The 27,703-nt window shown below is 47.1% G+C and overlaps 1 protein-coding gene across 3 annotated transcripts in view; it reads left to right on the top strand.

Annotated features, from left to right (window-relative positions):
• Nucleotides 1-24,057, top strand: part of LOC134339315 (TLC domain-containing protein 4-B-like) — a 31,641-nt gene extending 7,584 nt beyond the window's left edge. For all 3 annotated transcript variants that reach the window (XM_063035717.1, XM_063035716.1, XM_063035714.1), the window contains 6 exons: nucleotides 8,178-8,333; nucleotides 9,717-9,806; nucleotides 16,602-16,660; nucleotides 18,209-18,303; nucleotides 18,421-18,494; nucleotides 19,374-24,057. In XM_063035717.1, coding sequence (XP_062891787.1) covers nucleotides 8,191-8,333; nucleotides 9,717-9,806; nucleotides 16,602-16,660; nucleotides 18,209-18,303; nucleotides 18,421-18,494; nucleotides 19,374-19,683 — 771 coding nt within the window. In that variant the 5' untranslated portion in view covers nucleotides 8,178-8,190 and the 3' untranslated portion in view covers nucleotides 19,684-24,057. The remainder of the gene's footprint in view (nucleotides 1-8,177; nucleotides 8,334-9,716; nucleotides 9,807-16,601; nucleotides 16,661-18,208; nucleotides 18,304-18,420; nucleotides 18,495-19,373) is intronic.
• Nucleotides 24,058-27,703: the final 3,646 nt, after the last annotated feature.

The raw sequence follows: 27,703 nt of genomic DNA, 5'->3' as shown, positions 1-27,703 counted from the left end.
GTTAAGGGTGAAAGGTGACAAGTTTAAGCGGAACATGAAGAGAAACTTCTTCACTCAGAGGATCATGAGAGTGTGGAATGAGTGGTGCACTGAAGCTAGATTTCAAAGTTTAAGCAAAGTTTGGATAGGTGCATGGAGGGCTACAGTCTCGGTGCAGGTTGATGGCAATAGACAGTTTAAATGGTTCAGCACAGGAGTGTGATAGATGGGCCAAAAGTCCCGTTTCTGTGCTCTAATTTTCTATGACTAAGAGATTCGCAGGATGTGGTCTGCTTTGGTGAGTTTTAGATACAAGGAAAGATCGGAGAGGCTGGGGTTGGTCTTACTGGATCCCAAGAGGCTGAGAGGTGATCTTAAGTGATTCACATATTTATGAGGGACTTAGGTCACAATCTTTTCCCAAAAATAGGAGACACTAAAACTAGAAGCAAAAGGTTAAGGTGAGGGGGAAGTTATTTAAAGATCTGGGGCGGATGTTTGTGGGTAAGATGGTCGGTGTATGGAGGATGCTGCCAGAGAGAGTGATAGAGGTAGGTACAATGATAAATGGCATTTGCATAGGTACGTGGGTCGGAAAAGAACGGAGGGACGTACAGTATTGAGCAAAGGTCTTAGGCACGTTTATAACGCAGGTGCCTAAAAAATTTTGCAAAGTACTGTATTCATCAACCTGGAGCAGGAAGCGAGTTTGTAACTTTGGCGGGAGCAAAGGATGTCGGGAATGGCGAGGGTGGAGCGCTGCGGGAGGGGTGTGGGACAGGTGGCAGAGAAGGAATGTTGTGGGGTGGGGATTGGTGTGGGTGCAGACACACCCAGCCCTGAGACACCAGACAGGGTAATTTGGTTCCAAACAATTGGTTTATTGATCATTACAGAATGTCTCTCTGGTGCTTCCCGCTCCCTCCCCTCTCCCTTCCCGTTTTCCCAACCATGATTCCCCTCTCCCTGACCCCTTCCCACTCTTGGTCCACAAGGGAGACCCATATCAGAATCAGGTTTATCACTCACATATGTCAGGAAATTTATTTTTTGCGGTAGCAGTACAGTGCAATACATAAAATTACTACAGTACGGTGCAAAAGTCTTAGGCTCCCTAGCAACAGGAGTTCTGCAGATGCTGGAAATTCAAACAACACACATCAAAGTTGCTGGTGAACGCAGCAGGCCAGGCAGCATCTCTAGGAAGAGGTACAGTCAATGTTTCAGGCCGAGACCCTTCGTCAGGACTAACTGAAGGAAGAGCTAGTAAGAGATTTGAAAGTGGGAGGGGGAGGGGGAGATCCAAAATGATAGGAGAAGACAGGAGTGGGAGGGATGGAGCCAAGAGCTGGATAGGTGATTGGCAAAGGGGATACGAGAGGATCATGAGACAGGAGGTCCAGGGAGAAAGAAAAGGTGGGGGGGGGGAACCAGAGGATGGGCAAGGGGTATAGTGAGAGGGACAGAGGGAGAAAAAGGAGATTGAGAGAAAGGATGTGTGTATATAAATAACGGATGGGGTACGATGGGGAGGTGGGGCATTAGCGGAAGTTAGAGAAGTCGATGTTCATGCCATCAGGTTGGAGGCTACCCAGACGGAATATAAGGTGTTGTTCCTCCAACCTGAGTGTGGCTTCATCTTTATAGTAGAGGAGGCCGTGGATAGACATGTCAGAATGGGAATGGGATGTGGAATTAAAATGTGTGGCCACTGGGAGATCCTGCTTTCTCTGGTGGACAGAGCATAGGTGTTCAGCAAAGAGGTCTCCCAGTCTGCGTCGGGTCTCACCAGTATATAGAAGGCCCCCCCTTTTCTTTCTCCCTGGACCTCCTGTCCCATGATCCTCTCGTATCCCCTTTGCCAATCACCTGTCCAGCTCTTGGCTCCATCCCTCCCCCTCCTGTCTTCTCCTATCATTTTGGATCTCCCCCTCCCCCTCCCACTTTCAAATCTCTTACTAACTCTTCTTTCAGTTAGTCCTGATGAAGGGTCTCGGCCTGAAACGTCGACTGTACCTCTTCCTAGAGATGCTGCCTGGCCTGCTGCGTTCACCAGCAACTTTGATGTGTGTTGCTAGGCTCTCTAGCTATACATTTGTGCCTAAGACTTTTGCACAGTGCTATAGGGACTAGCTCGGATGAACATCTTGTTCTACATGGATGAGTCACGCCTGTTTCTGTGCTGCATGACTCGATATTTGTTTGTTTGTTTATTTATTACATCCAAGGTAGCAAAAATCTTTATGTTGCACCTCCATCGCAACGTACAAGCAATAAAGAGAGGAGACGTGGGGGGATATTGCCCAAACACTAAGATTGTATACATAATTATTTTGTAAGCATGTATGTAAGCTTCAAATTCCTTGGTGTCCACATTTCCGAGGATCTCACCTGGTCCCTGAACTCCTCCATCCTGATCAAAAAGGCACAACAGCGCCTTTATTTCCTGCAGAGCATCAAGAAAGCTCACCTCTGTCTCAGGATACTGACGGACTTTTACCACTGTACCATTGAGAGCATACTCACCAACTGCATCTCAGTGTGGTATGGCAATTGTCCCGTATCGGACTGCAAAACACTCCAGTGTGTGGTGAAAACTGCCCAGCGGATTATCAGCACCCAATTGCCTACCATTGAGAACATCTACCATAAACACTGCCTGGGCAGGGCGAAAAGCATTATCAGGGATGCATCTCACCCTAACCATGGGCTTTTTACTCTCCTCCCATCCGGTAGGCGCTACAGGAGCCTCCGCTCCCGCACCAGCAGGCACAGGAAGAGCTTCTTCCATGAGGCTGTGACCCTGCTGAACCTCACATCACAGCGCTAAGCAGTATTGCACCCATATTGTACTGTCTCAGTACTTTTATATTTGTGTGCTGTAGCACTTACTTTTCATTCACAGTTATTTTGTAAATAACACTATTCTTTGCATTTCTGGTCAGATGCTAAATGCATTTCATTGGCTTTGTATCTGTACTCAGCACAATGACAATAAAGTTGAATCTCATCTAATCTAATGTCCAGTCAGATATGCAGTCAGATCAGTGTATATCGATAGATCTGATGGCCTGGTGAAAGAAGCCGGCCCGGAGCCTGTTGGTCCTGGCCTCAATCCTGTGATACCGTTTGCCAGGTGGAAGCAGCTGAAACAGTCTGTGTTGGGGTGACTGGAGACCCTAATGATCCTCCGGGCCTTTTTTACGCACCTGCTGCTGTAAATGTCCTGAATAGAGGAACGTTCACATCCACAGATGCACTGGGCTGTCCACACCACTCTCTGCAGCGCCCTGCGATTGAGGGAAGTACAGTTCCCGTACTAGGCGACGACACAGAAAATCAGGATGCTCTCGATAGTGGCCCTGCAGAAAGTCCTGAGGACTTGGAGGCTCATGCCGAACTTCTTCAGCCACCTGAGGTGAAAGAGGCATTGTACTTTTTTCACCACACAGCCGGTACATATAATCCAGGTGAGATCCTTGGTGATGTGTATACCGAGGAACTTAAAACTACTCACCCTCTCAACTACAGTCCCATTGATGTCAATAGGGGCTAGCTTGTCTCCATTCCTTCTGTAATCCATGATCATCTTCTTTGTTTTTTTTTCACATTGAGAGAGAGATTGTCTTCTTGGCACCATGGTTTTAGAGTGTTGACTTCTCCTCTGTAGGCTATCTCATTATTAGACATAAGGACTATCAATGTCATGTTATCTGCAAATTCGATCAGCAGATTGGAGCTGTGCATGGCAACATGGTAGTGGGTGTATTGGGAGTAGAGGAAGGGGCTCAGGACACAACCCTGGGGGGCTCCTGTGTTGAGGGGCAGAGGGGCAGAGGTGAGGAAAACCGTCCTTACCACCTGCCGGCGATCCAACAGGAAGTCCAGGATCCAGCTTGGCAGGGCGGGGCGCAGGCCAAGTTCTCCGAGCTTCGTGTCGAGCCTGGGAGGGAATTGTGGTGCTGAATGCTGAAACGTAGTCCAAGAACAGCGTTCTCACATAAGCATCCCTCTTCTCCAGGTGAGTGAGGACTGTGTGTAGTGCTGGGGTTACAGCATCGTCTGTCGATCGGTTGTGTCGCTAGGCGAAATGTAGGGGGTCCACTGTGTGTGGTAGCATGCTGCAGAAGTAGTACTTGACCAGCCTCTCAAAGGATTTGCTTGTGATTGAGGTGAGTGCGACAGGACGCCAGTCATTCAGACATGTCACCTTGGTTTTCTGTGGTACAGGGACAATGGTGGATGTTTTGAAGCAGGAGGCCTCTACACATTAGGTGAGGAGTGATTAAAGATCTCTCTACTCTTTGTAATCTTGCAAAATTCTGTTCATTCTATCGATGATAACCCCTGCTCCCCTCCCCACTGCCCATTCATTTATGAAAAGATTGATTGGGAGCCACTCTAGAATGAAGGAAGTTTCAAATCTCATACATCAAAGTTGCTGGTGAACGCAGCAGGCCAAGCAGCATCTATAGGAAGAGGCGCAGTCGACGTTTCAGGCCGAGACCCTTCTTCATGACTAACTGAAGGAAGAGTGAGTAAGGGATTTGAAAGCTGGAGGGGGAGGGGGAGATGCAAAATGATAGGAGAAGACAGGAGGAGGAGGGATGGAGCCAAGAGCTGGACAGGTGATAGGCAAAAGGGGATACGAGAGGATCATGGGACAGGAGGTCCGGGAAGAAAGACGGGGGGGGGGGGTGACCCAGAGGATGGGCAAGAGGTATATTCAGAGGGACAGAGGGAGAAAAAGGAGAGTGAGAGAAAGAATGTGTGCATAAAAATGAGTAACAGCTGGGGTACGAGGGGGAGGTGGGGCCTACTTCTCTAACTTCCGCTAGGCCCCACCTCCCCCTCGTACCCCAGCTGTTACTCATTTTTATGCACACATTCTTTCTCTCACTCTCCTTTTTCTCCCTCTGTCCCTCTGAATATACCTCTTGCCCATCCTCTGGGTCACCCCCCCCCGTCTTTCTTCCCGGACCTCCTGTCCCATGATCCTCTCGTATCCCCTTTTGCCAATCACCTGTCCAGCTCTTGGCTCCATCCCTCCCCCTCCTGTCTTCTCCTATCATTTTGCATCTCCCCCTCCCCCTCCAGCTTTCAAATCCCTTACTCACTCTTCCTTCAGTTAGTCCTGACGAAGGGTCTCGGCCTGAAACGTCGACTGCGCCTCTTCCTATAGATGCTGCTTGGCCTGCTGCGTTCACCAGCAACTTTGATGTATGTTGCTTGAATTTCCAGCATCTGCAGAATTCCTGTTGTTTGAAGTTTCAAATCTGTTAGCCTGACGTCACTCAGGGGAAAACGCTAACAAAAGCGTTAGGAAATAATCATAGGGACAGAGTTGATGTGGAGCTATGTAGTGGCGGGTGGGAGAACTGTTCAGTGTGGTGCCCTGAGAATTGCAGATAATGTACCAGTCAAGGGATTATAAGCAAAATTAGAGCCTGTGATTGTGGGTGATGTACTGGTTTGAATTGAGGATTGATTAACAACCAGAGAAGGACTAAACAATTCATGATCAGTTTGGGATGCTGTGATTCATGTGGGGTCCCAGCTGTTCATAGTTTTTTATAAAATAATTCAGAGGATACAGAGTTTGCTATCTCCAAGAGCAAAGCTAGGTGGCAGTATAGGCTGAGCTAGCTGGTAGTTTAGGTTGAGGGGAGGTGTCCCAGGGGAATACTGCCAGCTCAGTGAATGGGCAGATTATTTATTTGTGGAGATACAGCGGGGAATATGCCCTTCCAGTCTAATCACATGACAATATACAGTGACTAATTAACCTACCAACCGGTACGTCTTTGGTCTGTGGGAGGAACCCGGAGCACCCGGAGGAAACCCGCGCGCTCGCCGGGAGAGTGTTCAAACTCCTTCGGGACAGCGGCGGAATTGAACGTGGGTGACTGGTGCTGCAGAGTGTCGCCCCCATGGAATATAATATGCGGTACTCTGCTTTGGTGGAAAAAAACAGAAAATATGGAGCACTTTTTAAATCATGAGAGATTGAAAGGTGTTGATGTTCATAATATAATCATAAGCTCTTTATTGATCACGAGTGGGAAATTATTTTGTTTCAGCAGCAACATTTAAAAACACACATAGCAAAATCTAATAATAATATAATGTTAACTAATAAAGTACAGAATAAAAATATACATGATAATAATTTACCAATGTGCAATAATAATGGACAAACTAATAAAACAGACTATTGAACTATGATGTGTGTTCTCTGTCACACAGAGATGACCTGTATATGCTTATCACATTTGGAAGAGAGTAGAAATGTGAATGGGCCATTTGGCCTGTTCTTCCTGCTCTGCTGGTATTCCTAGCGCGTGAGACATTTAAAGTTACTGTGAGTACGAGAGTGAAGATGCTCTGCTGGTGAGGTTGCGCTAGGAATATTGTGTATCTGCCCGATCTCCTTGCCTAGGGAAGTTTACACCTGCAGCAGGAGAACATGGACCAGGGTCACCATATTCATTCTGTGCTGGCTATGCTTTCCCGAGGAGGGTTAACACGGAATGAGAGGTGGCAATGAGCTGTACAAAGTTCAAACAGAGCATCACAAAATCAATGAAGCAATTAGTTAACTACGATGGTGGTGAATATTGGTGGCTCGGGTTGAGGTGTTTGACGTTGTGGTGCTCGCCAAGCTCGCGGACGTTCCATCACCAGTTGAGGTGACAGAAGCAGTGCGCAGTTGTTACTGTTTCTCTCTCGGAGTGCTCATATTTATCTCGGCCCCGGGCACCTGCCTCCATCCCTTTGGCTTCCCCTTCAGCTGACCATTGAATTCTACTGCCTCGCGTTTCTTTGGCTCTTAGGGGTTTGTAGATGGCGTCGACTTCGATATGTTTGCTTACGTAGTTATCAGTAGAGAACTACGCTTCTAAAAATTCTCGCGCCTGCTTCATGTTTGCCTGCGCCAGGACCTCCCCGGTGTCCCAGTTACGTCGGCCAGACAGGATGTAAACTCTTACAGCACAAACTGGCGGTATGGAGGCATGATCCACGGTCGCCGATCTGGGTACGTGAAGACCGAGAGCGACTCTGCGGAGGTCCCGGCGCGGGCGAGCATGAAGTGGCGCAAGAGTACGTCGAAACGTGGTTCTCTTCTGATAACTTCTTAAACAAATATATCAACATAGACACCACTTACGAACACCTAAAAGCCAAAGAAACGCGAGCCAATAGAATTCAAAGGTCAACTGAGGGGGCAATCAGGACAGAGGCAAGCGAATGGTGGAGGGAGGAGGCCTATATAAACACAAGCACTCCCAAAGAGAAACACCAACAACCGTGCACTGACGATGTCTTCTCGTGATGAAATGTCTGCAAGCTAGCGAGCACCACAACACCAGGTAATCGACTCCTGATTAGGCTGTCTAGAACCAGGGGTCCCACTCTCAGAATGAAGAATGGTCCTTTAATACTGGGATAAGGATAAGCCATTTCATTCATTCAGAGTAGTTAATTTTGTAATTCTCCACCCAAGTATACTTCAGTCAAGTTTACTCAAAGCTGAGCTGGGAAGCAAGGAAATTGGCTCAGGGCAGAAAAGTATTGCTGAGCTAAAAGGTTAGTTATTAAATGTTGAAGCAAGAATAACAGGCAAAGTCACCTATTCTTGTTTCTATTTCATGTGCTGTGTGTGTGTGTGTGGTTGCTGCTGAGTGAAAACTCAAGAACGTCAGTCTGTGTGTGAGAGTGAGATTCCATAAGTTCCAGGATAATGTCTCACACAAGGGTGATATTCTGATTTAGGGCATGATCAGCAAACGAACACCCAGACACTGAGGAATTCCGTATAGTTTGTTGGCCTTCGGTAGTTTCTGAATGTGGTAGTTGGACAGGGTACAGTGGGATTCTGGAAAGGTTTGTTGTTTTCAGAAATGTTTGGACTCTGAGCTGTTAATCCAGGGGCAGGCTGGAAACGGCCTGTGGTTTAGTTTTCAAGCAGAAATTGGAGAGGATTAATTTTAAAACCATGGGTACAAGGCGCTTCTATTTAGTGGAGTGATCAGGTGGAATTAGCGTTAGTATCCTCCAATTTAACAGCACTATAAATGCTCCTGGTGTTCCTATCCAGGACCTAGTGCCGTACAACCTCGGGCAGGAGCTAGTGAGTAGACTGTGAGCACAAGTAGCTGACAAGTTGTTCACTGCTGTGAGTTGTGCTCTCTCCTCAGGAGTCCCGCAGGAATGGATGGATCATATCTGGTGGTTGTGGGCAGTCTCTTTGTTTTCCAGCTCCTCTTCCACGTGATATCTCCGCGCCTCTCCACTCTGCTCTGCTGGGGTTACAGCCGCTTATCTCAGGCACAGAAAACAGAATGGCACTCCAGGTACTCGATCTCTGCATTCTGGTAAACGGTGCAAAGTTCCTGATAGGTTACAGGCGGGCTCACCTCCCCGGGCAGATTGAGCTGCTGTCTGTGTTTATTAGTCTCTGCAGCCGATCGAGGCAGCAAGTGCTACCTCCAGCCGTCAGATCAACTCCCGCATTCTGCAAATGCACGGGAGGTGTGCTTGATAACGTGTCATTCCAGCATCTAAATGTTGCTTCAGTTCTACCTTACTTGTCCCCAAGTATTAACCAGGTTATGGTGTCGACCTCGGACACTACCCCATATCCAAGGGTAAAGACTAGCTAAAATCTCCACCATTTCCACTCTTCCGTCCCTCAGTAGCCTGGAGTATATCCCACTGGGTGTGACCAGCATCCCTACATTGAGGTCCATCGCCCTTCCAGTACAACCTCTGCCTCTGATCCGCGTTCAGACCTGAAGTCGGCTGCTTCAGACACTGCAGAGGAGCTTACTCTGCTCCAGCTTCCACGTGTCCTGTCCAGTTGAGTATCCCCAGGGTAGACGAAGCCCGAGTCAGGCAAAGGAGAGAGATCCATCTTCACTGGGGCATTTGCTTCACAGGTTAGTTCCAAGGTTTCCTTTACATAATCGCACTGTGATTGTCCACCCCTCCACCTGCCACAGCTTTCTAACCATAAGAATTATAGAGTAAGGAAAAGGCCTTTCGGCCCATCAAGTCCCTGCTAACCAGAAAAACCCCATTTACGCCAATCCTACAGTACTTCCATTTTATTCTCCCCACATTCCCGTTATCTCCCCCCTCAGAGTCTACCCCCGCCTACCCGCCAGTGGGGATTTACAGTGTCCTATCTCCCCACACGTCCCTGGAACGTGGGGGAAATCCAGGCGGTCACAGGAGAATATGCAGACTCCACGCAGCCAGTAGCGCAGGTCAGGATTGAACCCGGGCTGCTGGGCCAGTGGGGCAACAGCCCGACCGGAGTGCGGCACCTCGGCCCGAATGAGTTGATCGCCAGTTTCTGAAGGGCTGCTTCATACCGTCATCTTGCTCCCTTGCTGATCCATCAGGCACGGGAGCAACCGCTCGGCAAGAATGACTGTACGCGTAAGTTGGATGTAAACGATAAATCCCTGGGGGGGTTTACTTTGCAGCTTCTAATTACAGATGCTTAACCTGTAAATAAATGAAACTGAGACACTGTTGTCTTAGTCCAGTAATCACTGGTTAACTTGCGCTGAGAAACCCACCACCAGTAAGATTCTGAGGGAATCAGTACCTTCAGCATACACATAATATAATGTCCCGACTCACCTGGGATCTCCTGGTATTGACTTGATCGCGCCTTACAGCGCATTATTTTTCGTGCTTGGACCCAACTTTTTGCCGTTCCTCTGCAGGTGCGTGTCCACAATTCATGCTCTTGTCGTTGGGAGTCTCGCTCTGTACATCCTCTGGTTCGATGACGACGTCAACAGAGACCGAATCTGGTAAGAGCCCGCAAGTCCCAGCGTGAGCCTTTAAGTGAAATCTGCAGGGACCTAACTGAAAGGAAACCCTCAGCAGCTGCTACAAAGATGGCAGAGGCAAGGTCTCAGAGGGCACCCAACCCTTTGCGAGTGTGAAACAGCAGGATTTGCTGGCTCAGGATGGTGAAATGTGGAGGAAACAGTGGGCCCCCAGCCCAGGATGTACTGAGCAATGCTGTTGGCAGTTTGCCTACTAATTTCCATCAGTGCCCTTCTCTCCTTCCACCTCTGATCTCCCCCTTTGATGAACCATTCCCCCCTCATCTCCTTTGTATTGTGAGACCATGTTGCCAGTTTTGTCTGCTCTTATCAGGAACCAGCTGTTATTGTGGGTGTATTTTTTTTAAACACGAGATGCAGCAGATGCTGGAAGTACTGAGCAATCTGATACCCTAAGTAGTGGACGTGGAGGAAGGTGAGGACGAAGAGAGTTCTGAATCACTGAGTTCTGAAGTCAGTGGGAAGTGAGTGGACAAGACGTGGGACTTCAGTGGCTTCAAGGGTTACCTCGTTGCATTGGGATTACTTTAAAGCCCTATTCTCAAAGATTTTGACACAGCTGAAGTACTGACTGCTAACCCAATAGTGGTAACCGGGGGTGGTTGGGAAAGCTATTTTTGTTACTTCCAGGGTGAAGTTTCAGAATTAGTCAGACACAATAGATGCTTTTTTTTCCAAAAATGGCAATTCTGGCTCAGTCCGTTAATCTTAAGTGGGATATTGGTCGATTTTTTGATGATCAAATGTATTAGCGCGAACACAGGGTTGGCTTACTGTCTGTGCCTGCTCCTGCCCCACTGAACGCGCGTCTGTATACCTCAACCCAATTTTATCCCTCTTGGTTCAGACCCTTCCTATCTACATCCACGGTCCTCCACGTGCTCTCGATCTCCTCAACAACTTCGAGTTCCCTAGCCCTGACCACCTCATTTTCACCATGGATGTCCAGTCCCTATACACTTCTGACCCCCCCCCCCACCATCAAGAAGGCCTTAAAGCTCTCTGCTTCTTCCTCAACAACGGACCCGACCAGTTTCTGTCCATCACCACCTTCCTCCCATCTGGCAGGACTGGTCCTCAGGCTCCACAATTTCTCTTTCAGCTCCTCCCACATTTTCCAAACTGAAGGTGAATCCAAGGAACCCAGCAAACCTGCCATTCTGTTGGCTATGTGAAACAGTTCATGTTCCGTGCCTTCCTTGGTAATGCTCTCCAAATCTTTTACGCTTCATTTACAAATGCATCGTTGCTGCTTCTTGCACCCTGCAAAGCTCGTCAATTTCATCAACTTTGCCTCCAGCTTCCACTCTGCCTTTAAATCCACTTTGGTCCATTTCTACCACCTCTCTCCCCTGTCTGTCTTCATCTCTGGAGACGAATTGTCTACCAATATCTTGTATAAAGCTACTGACTCTCTCTCTCTCTCTCTCTCTCAGCTAACTTGACTATACTTCTTCCCGCCCTGTCACTTGCAAAAATGCTATTCCCCGTTCTCGGTTCCTTCGTCGACATCACATCTGTTCCCAGGATGAGTCTTTCCAGGGGAACAGGGATGTCCTCCTTCCTCAAAAAGCAGGGTTTCACAATTACTAAATGCTGCCCTCACCATTACTAAATGCTGCCCTCACCATTACTAAATGCTGCCCTCACCTGCATCACCTCTGTTTCCCAGATATTACCCCCTCCCCATCTTTCCGTTGCCTCAGCAGGGGTATAGCATTCCACCTCATGAGCCTCCACAGCTGCACGTTATTCTCAGCGACATGCACCATCTTCAGTGGGATACTACCACCAAATACATCTTTACCCCCCCCCCACTTCACTCTCTGCTTCACGCAGGGGTTACTCCCTCCATGATTCCCTTGTCCGTTCCACCCTGCTGGCACAAGCCTACAGAGAGTAAAAGTGCCACGGCTGCCCATTCACTTCTCCTGCGCCTCCATTCAGGGTCCCAAACTGTCCCTCCAGGTGAGGCAACACCTCACCAGCCACGTTGGGGTCTCCTACTGTATCCAGTGGTCCCGGTGCGACTCCTCTATATTGATGAGACCCAATGAAGAACAGGGGAGCTCCTTGTCAAGCACCTTCACTCCAGCTGCAAAAGACAGGATTTGTCGGTGGCCAGCTATTTTAGTTCCATTCCCCATTCCCACTCTGACATATCAGTCCATGGCCTCCTCCACCACGATGAGGCCACTGTTAGACGGGAGGAGCAACGCCTGATATTCCAACTGGGTAGCCTCCAACCCAACCTGATGGTGTGAGCAATGACTTCTCCAACAACACACACAAAACGCTGGTGGAACGCAGCAGGCCAGACAGCATCTACAAGAAGAAGCACAGTCGACGTTCCGGGCTGAGACCCTTCGTCAGGACTTCTCCAACCTCCAGTTTTCCCCTTCCCCTCCTTCAATTCTCCGCTCTGATCCAGAATTCAGAAACAAAGGTTCTGAACTTAAAGAGGGGTAACTTTGAAGGTATGAGACGTGAATTAGCTAAGATAGACTGGCAAATGACGCTTAAAGGATTGATGGTGGATATGCAATGGCAAGCATTTAAAGATTGCATGGATGAACTACAACAATTGTTCATCCCAGTTTGGCAAAAGAATAGATCAAGGAAGGTAGTGCACCCGTGGCTGACAAGAGAAATTAGGGATAGTATCAATTCCAAAGAAGAAGCATACAAATTAGCCAGAAAAAGTGGCTCACCTGAGGACTGGGAGAAATTCAGAGTTCAGCAGAGGAGGACAAAGGGCTTAATTAGGAAGGGGAAAAAAGATTATGAGAGAAAACTGGCAGGGAACATAAAAACTGACTGTAAAAGCTTTTATAGATATGTGAAAAGAAAAAGATTGGTTAAGACAAATGTAGGTCCCCTACAGACAGAAACAGGTGAATTGATTATTGGGAGCAAGGACATGGCAGACCAATTGAATAACTACTTTGGTTCTGTCTTCAATAAGGAGGACATAAATAATCTTCCGGAAATAGTAGGGGACAGAGGGTCCGGTGAGATGGAGGAACTGAGGGAAATACATGTTAGTAGGGAAGTGGTGTTAGGTAAATTGAAGGGATTAAAGGCAGATAAATCCCCAGGGCCAGATGGTCTGCATCCCAGAGTGCTTAAGGAAGTAGCCCAAGAAATAGTGGATGCATTAGTGATAATTTTTCAAAACTCTTTAGATTCTGGACTAGTTCCTGAGGATTGGAGGGTGGCTAATGTAACCCCACTTTTTCAAAAAGGAGGGAGAGAGAAACGGGGAATTATAGACCGGTTAGCCTAACATCGATGGTGGGGAAAATGCTAGAGTCAGTTATCAAAGATGTGATAACAGCACATTTGGAAAGCGGTGAAATCATCGGACAAAGTCAGCATGGATTTGTGAAAGGAAAATCATGTCTGACGAATCTCATAGAATTTTTTGAGGATGTAACTAGTAGAGTGGATAGGGGAGAACCAGTGGATATGGTATATTTGGGTTTTCAAAAGGCTTTTGACAAGGTCCCACACAGGAGATTAGTGTGCAAACTTAAAGCACGTGGTATTGGGGGTAAGGTATTGATGTGGATAGAGAATTGGTTGGCAGACAGGAAGCAAAGAGTGGGAATAAACGGGACCTTTTCAGAATGGCAGGCAGTGACTAGTGGGGTACCGCAAGGCTCAGTGCTGGGACCCCAGTTGTTTACAATATATATTAATGACTTAAATGAGGGAATTAAATGCAGCATCTCCAAGTTTGCGGATGACACGAAGCTGGGCAGCAGTGTTAGCTTTGAGGAGGATGCAGGGTGACTTGGATAGGTTAGGTGAGTGGGCAAATTCATGGCAGATGCAATTTAATGTGGATAAATGTGAGGTTATCCACTTAGGTGGCAAAAACAGGAAAACAGATTATTATCTGATTGGTAGCCGATTAGGAAAAGGGGAGGTGCAACGAGACGTGGGTGTCATTATACACCAGTCATTGAAAGTGGGCATGCAGGTACAGCAGGCGGTGAAAAAGGCGAATGGTATGCTGGCATTTATAGCGAGAGGATTCGAGTACAGGAGCAGGGAGGTACTACTACAGTTGTACAAGGCCTTGGTGAGACCACACCTGGAGTATTGTGTGCAGTTTTGGTCCCCTAATCTGAGGAAAGACATCCTTGCCATAGAGGGAGTACAAAGAAGGTTCACCAGATTGATTCCTGGGATTGCAGGACTTTCATATGATGAAAGACTGGATGAACTGGACTTGTACTCATTGGAATTTAGAAGATTGAGGGGGGATCTGATTGAAACGTTTAAAATCCTAAAGGGATTGCTCAGGCTAGATGCAGGAAGATTGTTCCCGATGTTGGGGAAGTCCAGAACGAGGGGTCACAGTTTGAGGATAAAGGGGAAGCCTTTTAGGACCGAGATGAGGAAAAACTTCTTCACACAGAGAGTGGTGAATCTGTGGAATTCTCTGCCACAGGAAACAGTTGAGGTCAGTTCATTGGCTATATTTAAGAGGGAGTTAGATATGGCCCTTGTGGCTAAAGGGATCGGGGGTATGGAGAGAAGGCAGGTACAGGGTTCTGGGTTGGATGATCAGCCATGATCGTACTGAATGGCGGTGCAGGCTCGAAGGGCCGAATGGCCCACTCCTGCACCTATTTTCTATGTTTCTATGTTTCTATCCCCCTCTTACCTCTTCTCATCATCACCTACCTATTACTTCCCTTGGTCCCCCCTCCTCCTCTTCCTTCTCCCATGGTCCACTCTCACCTCCTATCAGATTCCTTCTTCTCCAGCACTTTGCTTTTAAAACATACCACCTCCCCACTTCTTACTTCATCCACCTACCTGGCTTCAACTATCACCTTCCATCTTGTACCTTGTACTCCTCCTAACCCCATCTTATTCTGGCTTCTACCCCCTCCCTTTTCAGTCCTAATGTAAGGTCTCAACCCGAACTGTCGACTGTTTACTTATTTCCGTGAAGCTGCCTGACCTGCCACCATCACCAGAATGTTTGTAAGTAAAGTAAAGGCATCCGTTAGTCTTGCGAGACCATGGATCTGCGCCTGGAAAGTCTTCACTCTCCAGGGCGCAGGCCTGGGCAAGGTTGTATGGAAGACCAGCAGTTGCCCATGCTGCAAGTCTCCCCTCTCCACCACACTGAGCTGTCCAAGAGAAGGACATTAGGACCCATACAGCTTGGCACCAGTGTTGTCTGTGTGATTAAGTGCCTTGCTGAAGGACACAACACGCTGCCTCGGCTGGGGCTCGAACTCACGACCTTCAGATCGCTAGTCGAACGCCTTAACCACTTGGCCACTTGCCCACAGAATGTTTGTACGTGTATCTTTTTGTTGTGTTTCCATGAATACATGTGATTATCTTGTGATTAAATTTAACGGACTGAGCCAGAATTGCCATTCTTGGGGAGGAAAAAATACATCTATTGTATCTAACCAATCTCGAAACTGCACCGCAGAAGTAACAAAAATAGTTCTTCCCCAACCACCCTCTGTTACCAGTATTCGATTAGCAGTTGGTATTTCAGCTTTGAGAATAGTTTTAAATTAATCCCAAGACAATGATGTAACACTTGAAGCTATTGGAAGTCCCACATGTCTTACTTGTCCTTTCACTTCCGAATGACTCCAGACCTCAGTGATTCAGAGATCTCCCTCTGCTGCCTGTGACCTGGTCTCTGTGATCCAGTTTCCCAATGACACTAGTTTCTGGGTCATTGGGTCATGGTGAGTAACTGCTTTACCTTGGCTTCAGCGTTAGTCCTTGGTATAAGGGACATACAGCTGGCCTCATTCAAAGCTCCTGGTTTGCTATCCAATGAATCCTGATGCAAGCAGTATGTGTGAACATCTGCTGTGAACTTGGAGTCCAGATGTTTTGCTTATTAGAGCACACTACATTTGAAGAACATGCCCTCATCTGCTAGATTTCAGATGCTGCTGGTGCTTCACAAGAAACTATTAATTTCCCGAACCCATCATCTTTCCTCATATGGATCAATGTGCACTGGAATGTGAGCTTATACCCAAGGTTTGGACAAAATTCCTAGGTCTGCAGATTTTTACATAATCAGCCTTGGACTGCACGGCATCCTAGCTGCCTGCCAAGAAAGTTGATCTTGCAATTGTGGAATATCTTTCGGTGGTTAACATGACTATTGCAGCAACTAGCTGCACAGTTCACACATGCTCTGCAGGTGAGATCCTAATCCCCTGTTCCCTCAAATGGATGCTAGTGATTCATAGAACAGGGTTGAACCTGAACCACTAATTATTTAATGCATTCCCACTTCTTTTCCAGGAAAGCCTACCTTGAAGAAGTTCAGATCTCCCAGGCAGGACTTCAGCTTGTTTCATTTAGCTTGTTCACCTTCACTGCTTTCTGTTCTCCTTCTCATGTTTGATCAAGATGTGCTTTCCTGAGCAATTGTTGCTTTCCTCCAGCTTTATTTCCCCCCCAACCCCCACACACATTTTGGAACCGCACCCAATTATCGCTATTCTCAGGAGGTTCAGGGTTTTCCCCAAGCTGCTGTTCTCATCCTCACTCCGTTCCTCACCTGACTCCACATTTAGTCACCTTCACCAGTACCCAGGCACTTACTCAATGAGCAGTTTGTGCCCTGAAAATGGGCTCTGTTGGTCCTTTCTGTGAACTGTGCCAGTTGCTTATAATGTCATTCGTGCTGACAACAGAGTAACAAGCCCAGGACCCTTTGAAAACTGAAGCTTTTGCTCTTGTGTTTTACAGGGGGGATCCCAGACTAGTCAAGGTTAACATAGCAATCGCTTCAGGCTACTTGATCAATGGTGAGCATTGCACACACTCCCAGCAAGTCTTTAGATGAATGATTTCCACACTTGAATCTCTAAAACTTTCATTCCAGATATTTTATTTCAGCTGCTCCTCACTTTCGGATAGGTATGCATGTCAGAAACTGAATGAAGCTCCCTCTTCGCCCCATCACACACTTTCCGGTTAGGCACGGCACAGGTTAGACATTGTTCCAACAAACACCCCCAGGACAAAGATTGCATAAGATAGAAACAGAGTAAATATCTCTCTACAGCAGAAATTCTCAGCTTTTTTTAATGCCATGGACCCTTACTATTAACCAAGGGGTCAGTGAACCCTTGGTTGAAAACCTCTGCTCTGCAGCATCCCATCAATATGCTGTATATTCCCAAGGCAGAGGCGATACAGGTTAGATACATAATACGTTTCACCCTAGCTGTCCCATCAAGGGTAGTGCAACAGAAGTTCAATGTAGAATAAAGCTCTCTCAAAACTGTCCATTAAAGACAGCCAGGGCAGATATGACAATGGGTCAGAAAGTTTGTGGACCATCACGTTGTCTCTCTGCGCCAACTTCAGCCACTCTTCTGAGTTGCATCTGTGCTTGAGTGTCCTTGCAGAAGGAGGACATTGAGTCCACTCAGTTGCTGGAAGCCTTCCAGGACTGGTGTGAAGTGTATCCTGGACAGTGAGGTTAGCTTTTAATGTAGTTAAATCCAGTGATATTAAGTGAGCAAAAAAATTACACAAAACTGGGGGCCTGAGAGAGAACCAAAATGAAGAATTAAATGAATACAGAGTAAAATGCCATCCACACTGCCCCATCAAACGCTTTCAAGGTTTACGCAGTATAGGTTTAAAACTGAATAGGAACTCTGTTCCATCAGATTTTCCCAGATGGGAACATCATGAATCAGATTGTAGAAAGCCATCTATACTGCCCCATCAGACGTACCTGGGTGGGCTCTAGGCAGATGTTAAATCACTTATTATCCTGTGATGCCACTGCACCACAATATTGGCCAATGTGTAATTAGATTGTCTAAAATCTACTTGATCTAACCTAGTCGTGGTTTTTAACCAGCATTGCTCACTTGGGTTGCTGGCTTTTTCACAGACTTCGCTCTCCTTCTTCTTCCCCTCTGACTCCTCCCTTGTAGTTCCACACTGGTCACTAGCTGTGCCCATCTGCTTCTGGTTTTTGGATTTGACCACATCGAAATCCTGCTCTGATTGGCTGCTGGCTCTGTACTCTTCATGTTCCTGCTCTCATTGGTCACTGGCTTTTCCCACTTCACACTCCTGCTCTCATTGGTCGCTTGCTTTTCTCACCTTGTATTCTTGCTCTCATTGGTGGCTTTGCCCATTTCTCTTATTGGTTGGTGGTTTTGTGCATTTCAGACTTGCTGTCATTGGTTGCTGCCTTCATTCCTTTGCTCTCATTGGCCGTTGGCTTTTGTGCACTTGACGCCCTTGCTCTTATTGGTCAGTGGCTTTGCCATTTCACACACTTTTCATTGGTTACTGGCTTTGTCTGGCTTACACTCTCAATCTTATTGCAGATTTAATGCTTCTCCTGTGGCACTGGAAGACACTAGGAGACAGGTATTTCATCAGCCACCACTTGGCAGCGCTCTATGCCTACCAGTATGTGCTGGTAAGTTGAGGGGCAGGCAGCTTTCCACATCAATCTTTTGTGGGTGCAGAAATAACCCCAATCCTCTGTTCCCTTTCTTCTTCCGGATCACGTTTACACCTCGGTTCTCCTTCACAGGCTCGGGGTCTCCTCCCTTACTTTGCTAATTTCCGACTGATTGCAGAGCTCTCCACGCCCTTTGTAAATCAGCGGTAAGTTGCCTTTCAGTTTCTGTATCGCACGGGAAATGGGTCGCCACCCAGGTTACGGGAGCTCTCGGCAGAGTTGCAGAAGGCGCCGAGCTGCGCCTTTTCTAATTGAAGCTTCAATTAAAGCCGAAAATAATGACCATCTCATTTTCCGGGTTTGATGTTGTGATGTTCAGCAGAAACTCGTGAAATAAAATGTGAATCCGCACCCCGCTACGCTTATGGCTCACCCATGTATCTGACGTCAACTGGCCTGTTTTAATCCAGTAAAACAGCCAAGGTCTGTAGCGAGGGAGTGCTCGAGGTACCTGGGGTTGCAAGGAGACATCGTTATCCATGAATGGGTCGGAGCAGACCCGGGTGGAGCATGTCCTACTCACTGGACAGTGAGGGATGATGCAGCCCGCGTAAAAGGCGGCAGTCATTTCAGGGCAGCACAGTAGTAAGGTGGTTAGCACAACACTCTACAGTACCAGTGACCCGGGTTCAATTCCCGTCACTGTCTGTAAGGAGTTTGCACGTTCTCCCCGTGACCGTGTGGGTTTCCTCCGGGTGCTCTAGTTTCCTCCCACAGCCCAAACACGTACGTAGGTTAATTGGTTATTGTAAATTGTCCTGTGATTAGGCATGATTGTTGGGCGGCTGGGCCTAATAAATAAATAAATATGTCCAACGGTGAGCAGAGATGGTGCCTCCTGGTCGTAGAGCACTCATTGTTGAAGAGTCTGGTGCACTTGCCGTTGCCCCCGGTGGCCAGTGTGCTGTAGACCCTGAGTTGCAGAGGACGTGATGGTGGCTGAGATAGGGACCTACACTGCCCCTGGTGGAGGGAGGAGGAGGAGGAGGAGTGTGTGCAAATAAATGCACTGTGTTTCACTGCAGATGGTTTTTTGAGGTTCTGGGCTTCCCCCGGAGCGCCAGGCTCGTGCTGCTGAATGGCGTGGCCATGTCCATCAGCTTCTTCCTCGTGCGCATCGCTGTGATTCCGTCCTACTACCAGCAAGTGGCTTCCAGCTTCGGCACAGCCGCCTTCCACCGCCTTGGGCTGGGCCCACAGTGCGCTTGGATCGTATCCAGCCTCGCCCTGGATATTCTCAACACAATCTGGATGTACAAAATTGCCAGAGGCTGTTGGAAGATTCTGTTCCTGTCCCACAAGCACCGGAAAACTGAACTCAGTAAGAACTCCTAGACACGTGGCCTGGCTTAAAGGACAAGACTGACCTGTTTACACGTTAATCTTTCAATTAATCAGTCAGCAATGTCAAAAACCTAGTTCAAAAATGTCAACCATATAGTAAATCCATTGAATTTGTAAATGTTGGTGTTCCAAAACATAGGCACAGACTAGAGATGGGATTGATTCTCTGATTATTCCCATATTTTAATTTGATAAGCCTCAGAGATTTAAATTGGTTCTCTGTCTTAGCTGTAACTGAGCCTTGAGCGTGAGAAATGCCTCTGTACCAGTGGGCCCAGTCCTGTAGGCCTCGTCCCCTGGCTCAGCCCTCCAGGCTCTGCGCGTCCAGTTCATGCACTCCAGGACCAGCCAGGACCCAGCTCTCGTGCTGGCCCCATCAGTGAATTGAAACATCTGCAGCCCAGACAATGCTGCATTGGACACCTGCCTTATCCACCTGTCTCAGACCATATTGGCTGAGCTGTGCTCCGGAATAGAATCTGGATTTTTATCTGATTGATTTGCATCACAATTTAGGGCAAACTTGTACTTCTTTGTTTTGTGAATGCCAACAAGAAAATGAATCTCAAAGTATATGGTGACATATAGATACTTTGTTGGTAATATAATTTTACTTTGAACTTTGAAACCTCAGTCCCCTTCCCCTTCCCCTTTTTTGTAGATTAAATTGCCTACCTGATGGCAAGATAGGATCATTGAGCCTTCGAGCACAATCCCTCTCCGTCCAATGTTATAGAACTTCTCAGGTTCGTGAGGATTTTTCTTGCCTCACTAACAGAGAGACGATTTCTGGCCCTCTAATGGTGAATCATGTTAAGAGACCTCATCCCCTTAACCACCAGCCTTGAGCCATGCATGCACACTCGTGGTGTCGTAACAGTGACCCACATCACTCTACTAACACTTGCAGATTTTCCAAATTCAGCTTAGCTGGTGAAGTGTAAGTGGCTTATTGGGTCAGTCACACAGTCAAAGGTACTACTTTACCTATTCATGTAGCTATCAACTGCTGATGTAAAATAATTTTACCAGAGCGCCAACCTGGGCTAGTAATTTATAAATCATGTCAATTGAGTTTCAATGAATTTTCAAACAAGTATGTAGCACAGTAGGTAAGGAAATCCCTGTGTATTTCTATGGATTTCTGGATCAACGTCCAATCAGGCTTTGTGAAAGAAGCTGTTCAGAAGCACATGGAATGTGATTAGGATAAAAAGATGCAAGTAGGGATGGTGGAATATGGATTGGTATCTTGCAGGGAACAGGCTCCAGGACAACACTAGGTTAGAAGGCACACAACACGGAACAGAACGTAGCAAAATGTTGTTCAAGTTGCCGGTTGAGCAAAGCAGTGGCTGTTAGAGTTCAGGCTGGGGAGGTGTGAGACTGTCCAGTGCAGGCCCGGGATGGGGTAGTATACTTTTCACCCATGAAGGCAAGGAACTGAGAGAGGTTTAGAGACCCAAGTACAGAAATAACTGACAAAAACTGCTGGACAGGAACAGAGAATAATTTAAACACTAAAGGAGTCTTTAACTCCAGAGGACTCGTATACAAAGGACGGAGGCCTCCAGTCACGTCTTTGGATCTGTCAAGTAACCAGTATTGTATGCTATTGGAACCAGGGACACAAGTTCAAATTTATTGTCATTCAGCCATACACAAGTATACAGCTAAACGAAACAACGGTCCCCTGGAGCCAGGGTGCAAAACACAGTCGCGCACAGCACACACAGTCACAAAATAATATTAGCATAAGTCACGTGAGTGGCATGGCAGGGGGACATAAAGTGCGAGGTGCATGTTTATATACCGTTGGCAGCACTGGCCACAGGGAGTAATGGGAAAGGAGAACAAGTGACTTTGTAATGGGTAAGAAAATCACCCTCTTGAGTTTTACCTTCCTTCACGTTGAAAACCACCTCCCTCATTCTGGTTTATACACTTGCTTTGTGTGGTTCAGCTGCTGCGCATCTTCATGAGTCGAGTACTTCCTCAATCACCTCATTCCCCTCAAAACAATCTAGAAGCTTCCCCACAATGCTTCCTGATGAAGTTTCCAAACATCTTCTGAAATCGCTCATGTACCATCTCCCGACATCTTTGTCACTGCATTGCCTGTTCAGCCAACAGCTTGCGTTCTCTAGCACACTGTTGGAAGGACCACAGCCATTCGACATCTCTGACCAATCCTCTGCCCACCTTACCCTTTCACACATAAACCAACTCATCCCTGGGTCAACCAAGTCCTTCCTGATCTTAATGCTGACCATTTCGCATTGACACCACAGCCCAGTACAGATAATTCTATCATCACCCCCTCTCCTTTTACTACTAAAGCCATTGCGTGTCTCATCACATGCAGTCAACCAGGAAACTTTCCTCCAACTTCAGCTGGTTTCACACTTCCCCTCCCACAGTGAGGCTCTGTCACAGCTTTGCTGCTGCAGAATAAATTCCATCGCCAGCCTTGCCTTCAAGCAAAGAACTTTGCCAACGCACAACTTAAAGTCATCTTTTAGCCAATTTCTGCTAAATATGTTGACAGGTTTGCCCCTTTGCATTTGTGTAAATTGTGCAAATTGGCTGCTACAAGACTGCACTAAGCAGCAGTTAATAATCCGCAAATCTGAGGATGTACTGGGGATGCCATAAGTAAGCCTTAAGTCATGAGCTGTATTTTATGTGCAATAACGGCTGGCAGCACCGACCTACCAGTGCTTAAAGGGTGAGCGTAGCAGGAGTGTCTCTGTGTTTGTATCGTAACATTGCGGCCAGAACAGGTGCTAATTCTGAAGCAGGCGTCGCTGGCAATAGTCGGGGTGAGACAGACACATTACCTGGAAACATTCCGTTTCCCATTGCTGCACAGGTCAAGGTCACGGTCCTGAAAACCGTACAAACCGAGGAGACACTATTGACTTCTGTACAGTGGAGTCTTCTCCTGGGGTCATATTTCATTTACCTTCTCTAGACCGTAGTTGGTTCATTTATTAAAGCTTTGTAGATCATTATCTCAAAAATTCCTCTTCAACAAAACAAGTGTTGACCTTTGAAATGACACAAGATGTTTCCTTGAGGTAAGTGATAAACATTAGCCCATCAAACACCTGGAATCTTTGTTTTCCTCTTGCATTCTGTCTTACGTGTGCCTTATTGCTTTAGCTAATTCAGCGCAGATGCTTTGAGTTTGTACTGTGCCCCACTGAAAGGCTGCCTTCGCTGTTCCAGTGACTGCCACTGTCCAGATGAAACCAAGTGAGCCAGATTAAAACATCCCATTCCCATTCCCGTTCCCGACTGAAGTGCCGATCCATGGCCTCCTGTTGTGCCAAGATCAGGCCACCCTCGGGGTAGAGAAGCAACACTTAATATTCTGTCTGGGTAGCTTCCAAACTGATGGCGTGGACAGCAATTTCTCCTTCCAGTGAACAAATTTCCCTCACTTCCGCCTGGGTCCCCTCTTCCTTCCCTTGCTCCTATTCTCCACTCTCCTCCCCTTTCTTCCAGCCCCTGACCTTTCCCACCCACCCGGTTTCACCTATCACCTACCAACTGGCCTCCTTCCCTACCCCCCACCTTCTTATTCTGGCATCTTCGCCCGCCCTTCTCAGTCCTGAAAAAAGGGTCTCGGCCCAAAACATCAACTGTCCACTCTTTCCAATAGATGCTACCTGACCTGCTGAGTTCCTCCAGCATTCTGTTTGTGTTACTGTGGATTTCCAGCATCTGCAGACCTTCTTGGGTTTAGATTAGAACTATCCTCTGTGTAGGTATGGATTTTTTTTTTTGAGTTAGGGTGTTCACAAAGAAAATAGAAAGGCACAAAAGGACTACAGGGATCTAATTGCAGTTCACATCTTCTCTTTGCGACTGTGTGGATTTCCTCCAAGTGCTCTGGTTTCCTCCCGCTTCTCAAGCAAGTACAGATAAGTGGCTTAATTGGCCAGTATAAATTATCCTGTGTGTGAGTGAGTGGTAGTGGGGGGGGGAGGCAGGGGTGTGGAAGAGAGAGTAGAGGGAGAATGGATAAAAGGGAACAGGTTTGTTCTGACAAGCTAGTATTGATTTAATGGCTGTAATGGCCTCCTATCATTATAAAATATGGATTAGGTTTGATTGATTCAATTACTGTACAAAGAGCCTTGATGGGCTGAATGGCTGTCTACATTTTAGTAATTCCATGATTTCTGCTAGATTTCCAATGCTGCTGCCTCCAGTGTGAGAGAATTTGCACACTGATAATCAACCTGGGGTCATAGTTGTGGTTATATAAAATGTTTTGGATAATGGGTCTGGCAGATGGGAAGCACTGTAACCTTTTGTACTGAGATCCTGTGACTTGATTGAATAAACGTATTTGAAATCGGTGTCTTGCTAAGCCTGTTGCTGTTTCAGAAGCTTTGGGATGGACCAGTGAGTGATTCCCGAGGATCAATGGGAATGCCTTGTATGTCCGGCAGCTTCGTGTAACGTGCACGTTAGGATGAACAAGATTGCGTGGTAGTGGGACGTGACTACAGAAGCTGGGCTGGAGTGGCCTGGAGCAGCTAACCTGAACTCGAGCAGTGATACATACATGCCAGGATCCATACGGATATAAACAGGCTATTGTTCTGAATAGTTTTCACCAATTTGTCTCATTGGGGTTGGAAGCTTAGCAACTGACATGAACCACTTACAGCTGTAAGGAATTATAAACAGAAGCAGAATTTCTCCCGCTTTAGGAAACATGTCAGAGAAAATGCCACGGGGAGCAAAAATCGTTTAAACACTTACCAAATAGGGTAGCAGATGTACCCTGCTGTGGTCTATGGGATACCCTGCCCATTACTCTATAGGCCTCTCTGGCCAGACTAATTCTTACAAAGGTAGGAACACCAAGCAGGGGAAGATTATGGTGCATCTTGATAGAGAAAATAGACCAACAGCTGTATAATCTGAATTTTTGCACTGCTTCCACCAGATTTCCATCCTCCCTCCAGTCCATACCCTCCTGTATTCTGAGTGAGTGGTATGACTCTTGCTGGGGTGTAAGGATGTAGATCTAGTCCTTCAAATTAGCAGAGGTAGATCACTTAGCCCTTCAGGCTAACTCCCCAATTTAATAGGTCATAGCGATTGGATTCTAACTGTAGTCTTCTTTACCCAACTTAACATTTTATCTCCTTGAATATCAAGAACCGATCTCCCTTTGCCTTAAAAATATTCAGACACTTTGCACAGTAGCGTAGTGGTTAGCACAACGCTTTACGGTACAAGTGACCCGGGTTCAATTCCCACCGCCTCCTGGACATTCTCCCCGTGACTGCGTGGGTTTCCTCCCACGTTCCATAGACATACGGGGTTAATTAGTCATTGTAAATTCTCCTGGGATTAGGCTAGAATTAAATTGGGGGGTTACTGGGCAGCATAGCTCGAAGGGACTATTCCACACTGTATGACGATACTAAAAAAAAAGTTTCTGGAAGTGACAGGAGGGACCAGGGATAGCAAGAGGAGACCAGGCAAGGGAAACTGGCGGCATCAGGTTGTCAGACGGGGCTGACTTCCCCACGCCCAACAACTTTACCAATGTGTTGACATCCAAGTTGTCATTTTAAAGCCAGACACTAAATCTCTGGCCTCCCATGACTTCAATATAAAAGCGTTGTTGACCTGGTCACGCTGCTTCTCAAATGTTAATTTCTTCAGGATTCCTGCAGTGCATCTCTGAGGAATATGACGGAATGCAGTGATTGTCCAACTCTCCTCCTTAAATAGGCATGTGGCCGTGATTCAAGCAACACGGCTACTGTAGGATTGCAGGCTCCCCCAGGCTCAATGACAGCAGCTCTAGAGAATTAGTGACATCACTGGTAAACCCTCGACTAAAAAAGGAGCCATAGGGCTGAGGTTCAGTGATGATCCACGATAGCCCACGATGGTGCATCAGCACACAGTCCCTCAGGAATGGGGATGATTGGCTTCCACCTCAGTGATAAGGGGTAGAAGATGTCTGCTAGTCTCTCAAAATCACACCACAATGTAACCTCACACGCCCTACTTCAGACTGCTGATCACTGCTTCGCACTTGACTGTAAACAGCAACCCCCACCATCCACGGGCTTTCATCCCCGCTGCCCCAGCCACACACTCTCACCTCTGCTCTGCAAGCGTGCACGCCACTCATTATTTTATTGCTGGCGTCTGTCAATAAGCTGGAACCCACAAAGGTGGGCTCACAGCTTCCGTGCCCACGTGCGAGACATCAGAAATGTGTCGGTTGCAAGTGTGTGGGCTAAAACAGATTTCTGCAAAAGGAAGGCGGATGAATTTGCCTCATGCAGAAGCCCACTCCTGGCTGAGGTGTGAGCTGTCTTCAGTGAGAGCTTTAGCAGCTGATGTCTGATACCCATATAAAGTCTGAAATCTTCTGAAGTATGTGTTTATACAACTGCTGTTGGCAAGAATTGAGGGTAAAGTCTGATCACTCCCGGATTTGTTCTTTCTGGTCTCTGAGCTTCAGCTCTGAGGTACAAGGACTTATAAGGCTCTGTTGTGTTAAGAGAGACTCTGTAAAAAGATCCTGATGATTTACAGGCTGAACCTCACCAGTGCCATAATTTCAGTTAGTTGTAAATTCTGCACAGATCACTGTGGCTGGCTTAACCCTTGAACAACCAGAACCCTATGTCACATTCATTAGCACTTCACGTCCTGTCTCTAGATTTGAGGAGCACACAAAATTGAATTTCCAGCATCTACAGATTTCCTTGTGTCTGCATTTCTAGATTTGAGGCATGGGTTCATTTTCATTGTTTTCTGATGTCTCAGAGACTAATACTTTTCATGTATTATTATTCCATACTTCAGGACTGAAAAGTGGCAGAATAATATTGTTTGACTCCTTCGTCCATTTGTACCTTCTCCCTCCTGACTCTTAACCCTGCAAGCGGGACAGACACTACACCTGCCCCTCCACCTCCTGCCTCACTACCACTCAGGGGCCCCCAACAATCCTTCCAGGTGAGGCAACACTTCACCCTCAAGCCTGTCGGGGATCATCTCCCGTATCTGGAACTTCCGCTGCAGTCACCTCGACATGGGTGAGATATTATGTAGATTGGGAGGGGGACACCTTTGTCGAGCCCCTTCTCTCCCTCCACGACAACCGCTGGAATTTCCTGGTGGCCATCCATTTTAATTCCATTCCCCATTCTCATTTCAACATGTCCAGCCACGGCCTCCTCTACTGCCACCATGAGACCACTCTCAGATTGGAGGTGCAACACTTCATATTCTGTCTGGTAAGCCTCCAACCTGATGGCATGAACATAATTTTCTCAAATATTCCTTCCCCCCGCCCCCACCATTCTCTGTTTTCCATTCCCCCGTTCTGGCTTCCCTATTACCCCCTTCTCACCTGCCTATCACCTTCCTCTGCTGCCCACTCTCCTCCCTTTTCTCCCAAGGTCCACTCTCCTCTCCTATCAAATTCCTTCTTCTTCAGCCTTTTACTTTTCCACCTATAACCTCCCAGCTTCTCACTTAATCGCCCCTCCCCACCCCCATTCTTCCTCACCTGGCTTCATCTATCACCTGCCAGCTTTTACTTCCCATCTCCCCCACTTTCTTATTCTGGCTTCTTCACTCTTCCTTTCCAGTCCTGCGAAGGGTCTCAGCCCAAAACATCGACTGTTTATGCTGCCTGGACTGCTGAGTTGCGTTTTGTGTGTGTTGCTCTGGATTTCCAGGATCTGCAGAATTCTGTTGTGTTTCTGAATCTTAACAGGTTTGAAATACAGTGTTGGGAGGTGTATGGTCATGCACTTTGGTAGAAGAAATAGAAGCGTAGACTGTTTTCTAAATGGAGAGAAAATTCTAAAATCTGAGGTGCAAAGGGACTTGGGAGTCCTTGTGCAGGATTCTCTAAAGGTTAATTTGTAGGTTAGATAGATAGAAACTTTCTCGATCCCAAAGGGAATTATAGTGTCACAGGTTGAGTCGGAGGTGAGGAAGACAAATGCAA

This window comes from Mobula hypostoma, chromosome 29 (assembly GCF_963921235.1).
Source record: "Mobula hypostoma chromosome 29, sMobHyp1.1, whole genome shotgun sequence".
NCBI classification, from domain to species: domain Eukaryota; kingdom Metazoa; phylum Chordata; class Chondrichthyes; order Myliobatiformes; family Myliobatidae; genus Mobula; species Mobula hypostoma.
Note: the sequence above shows the minus strand (reverse complement) of the source record. Positions and strands in the feature narration are given on the sequence as shown.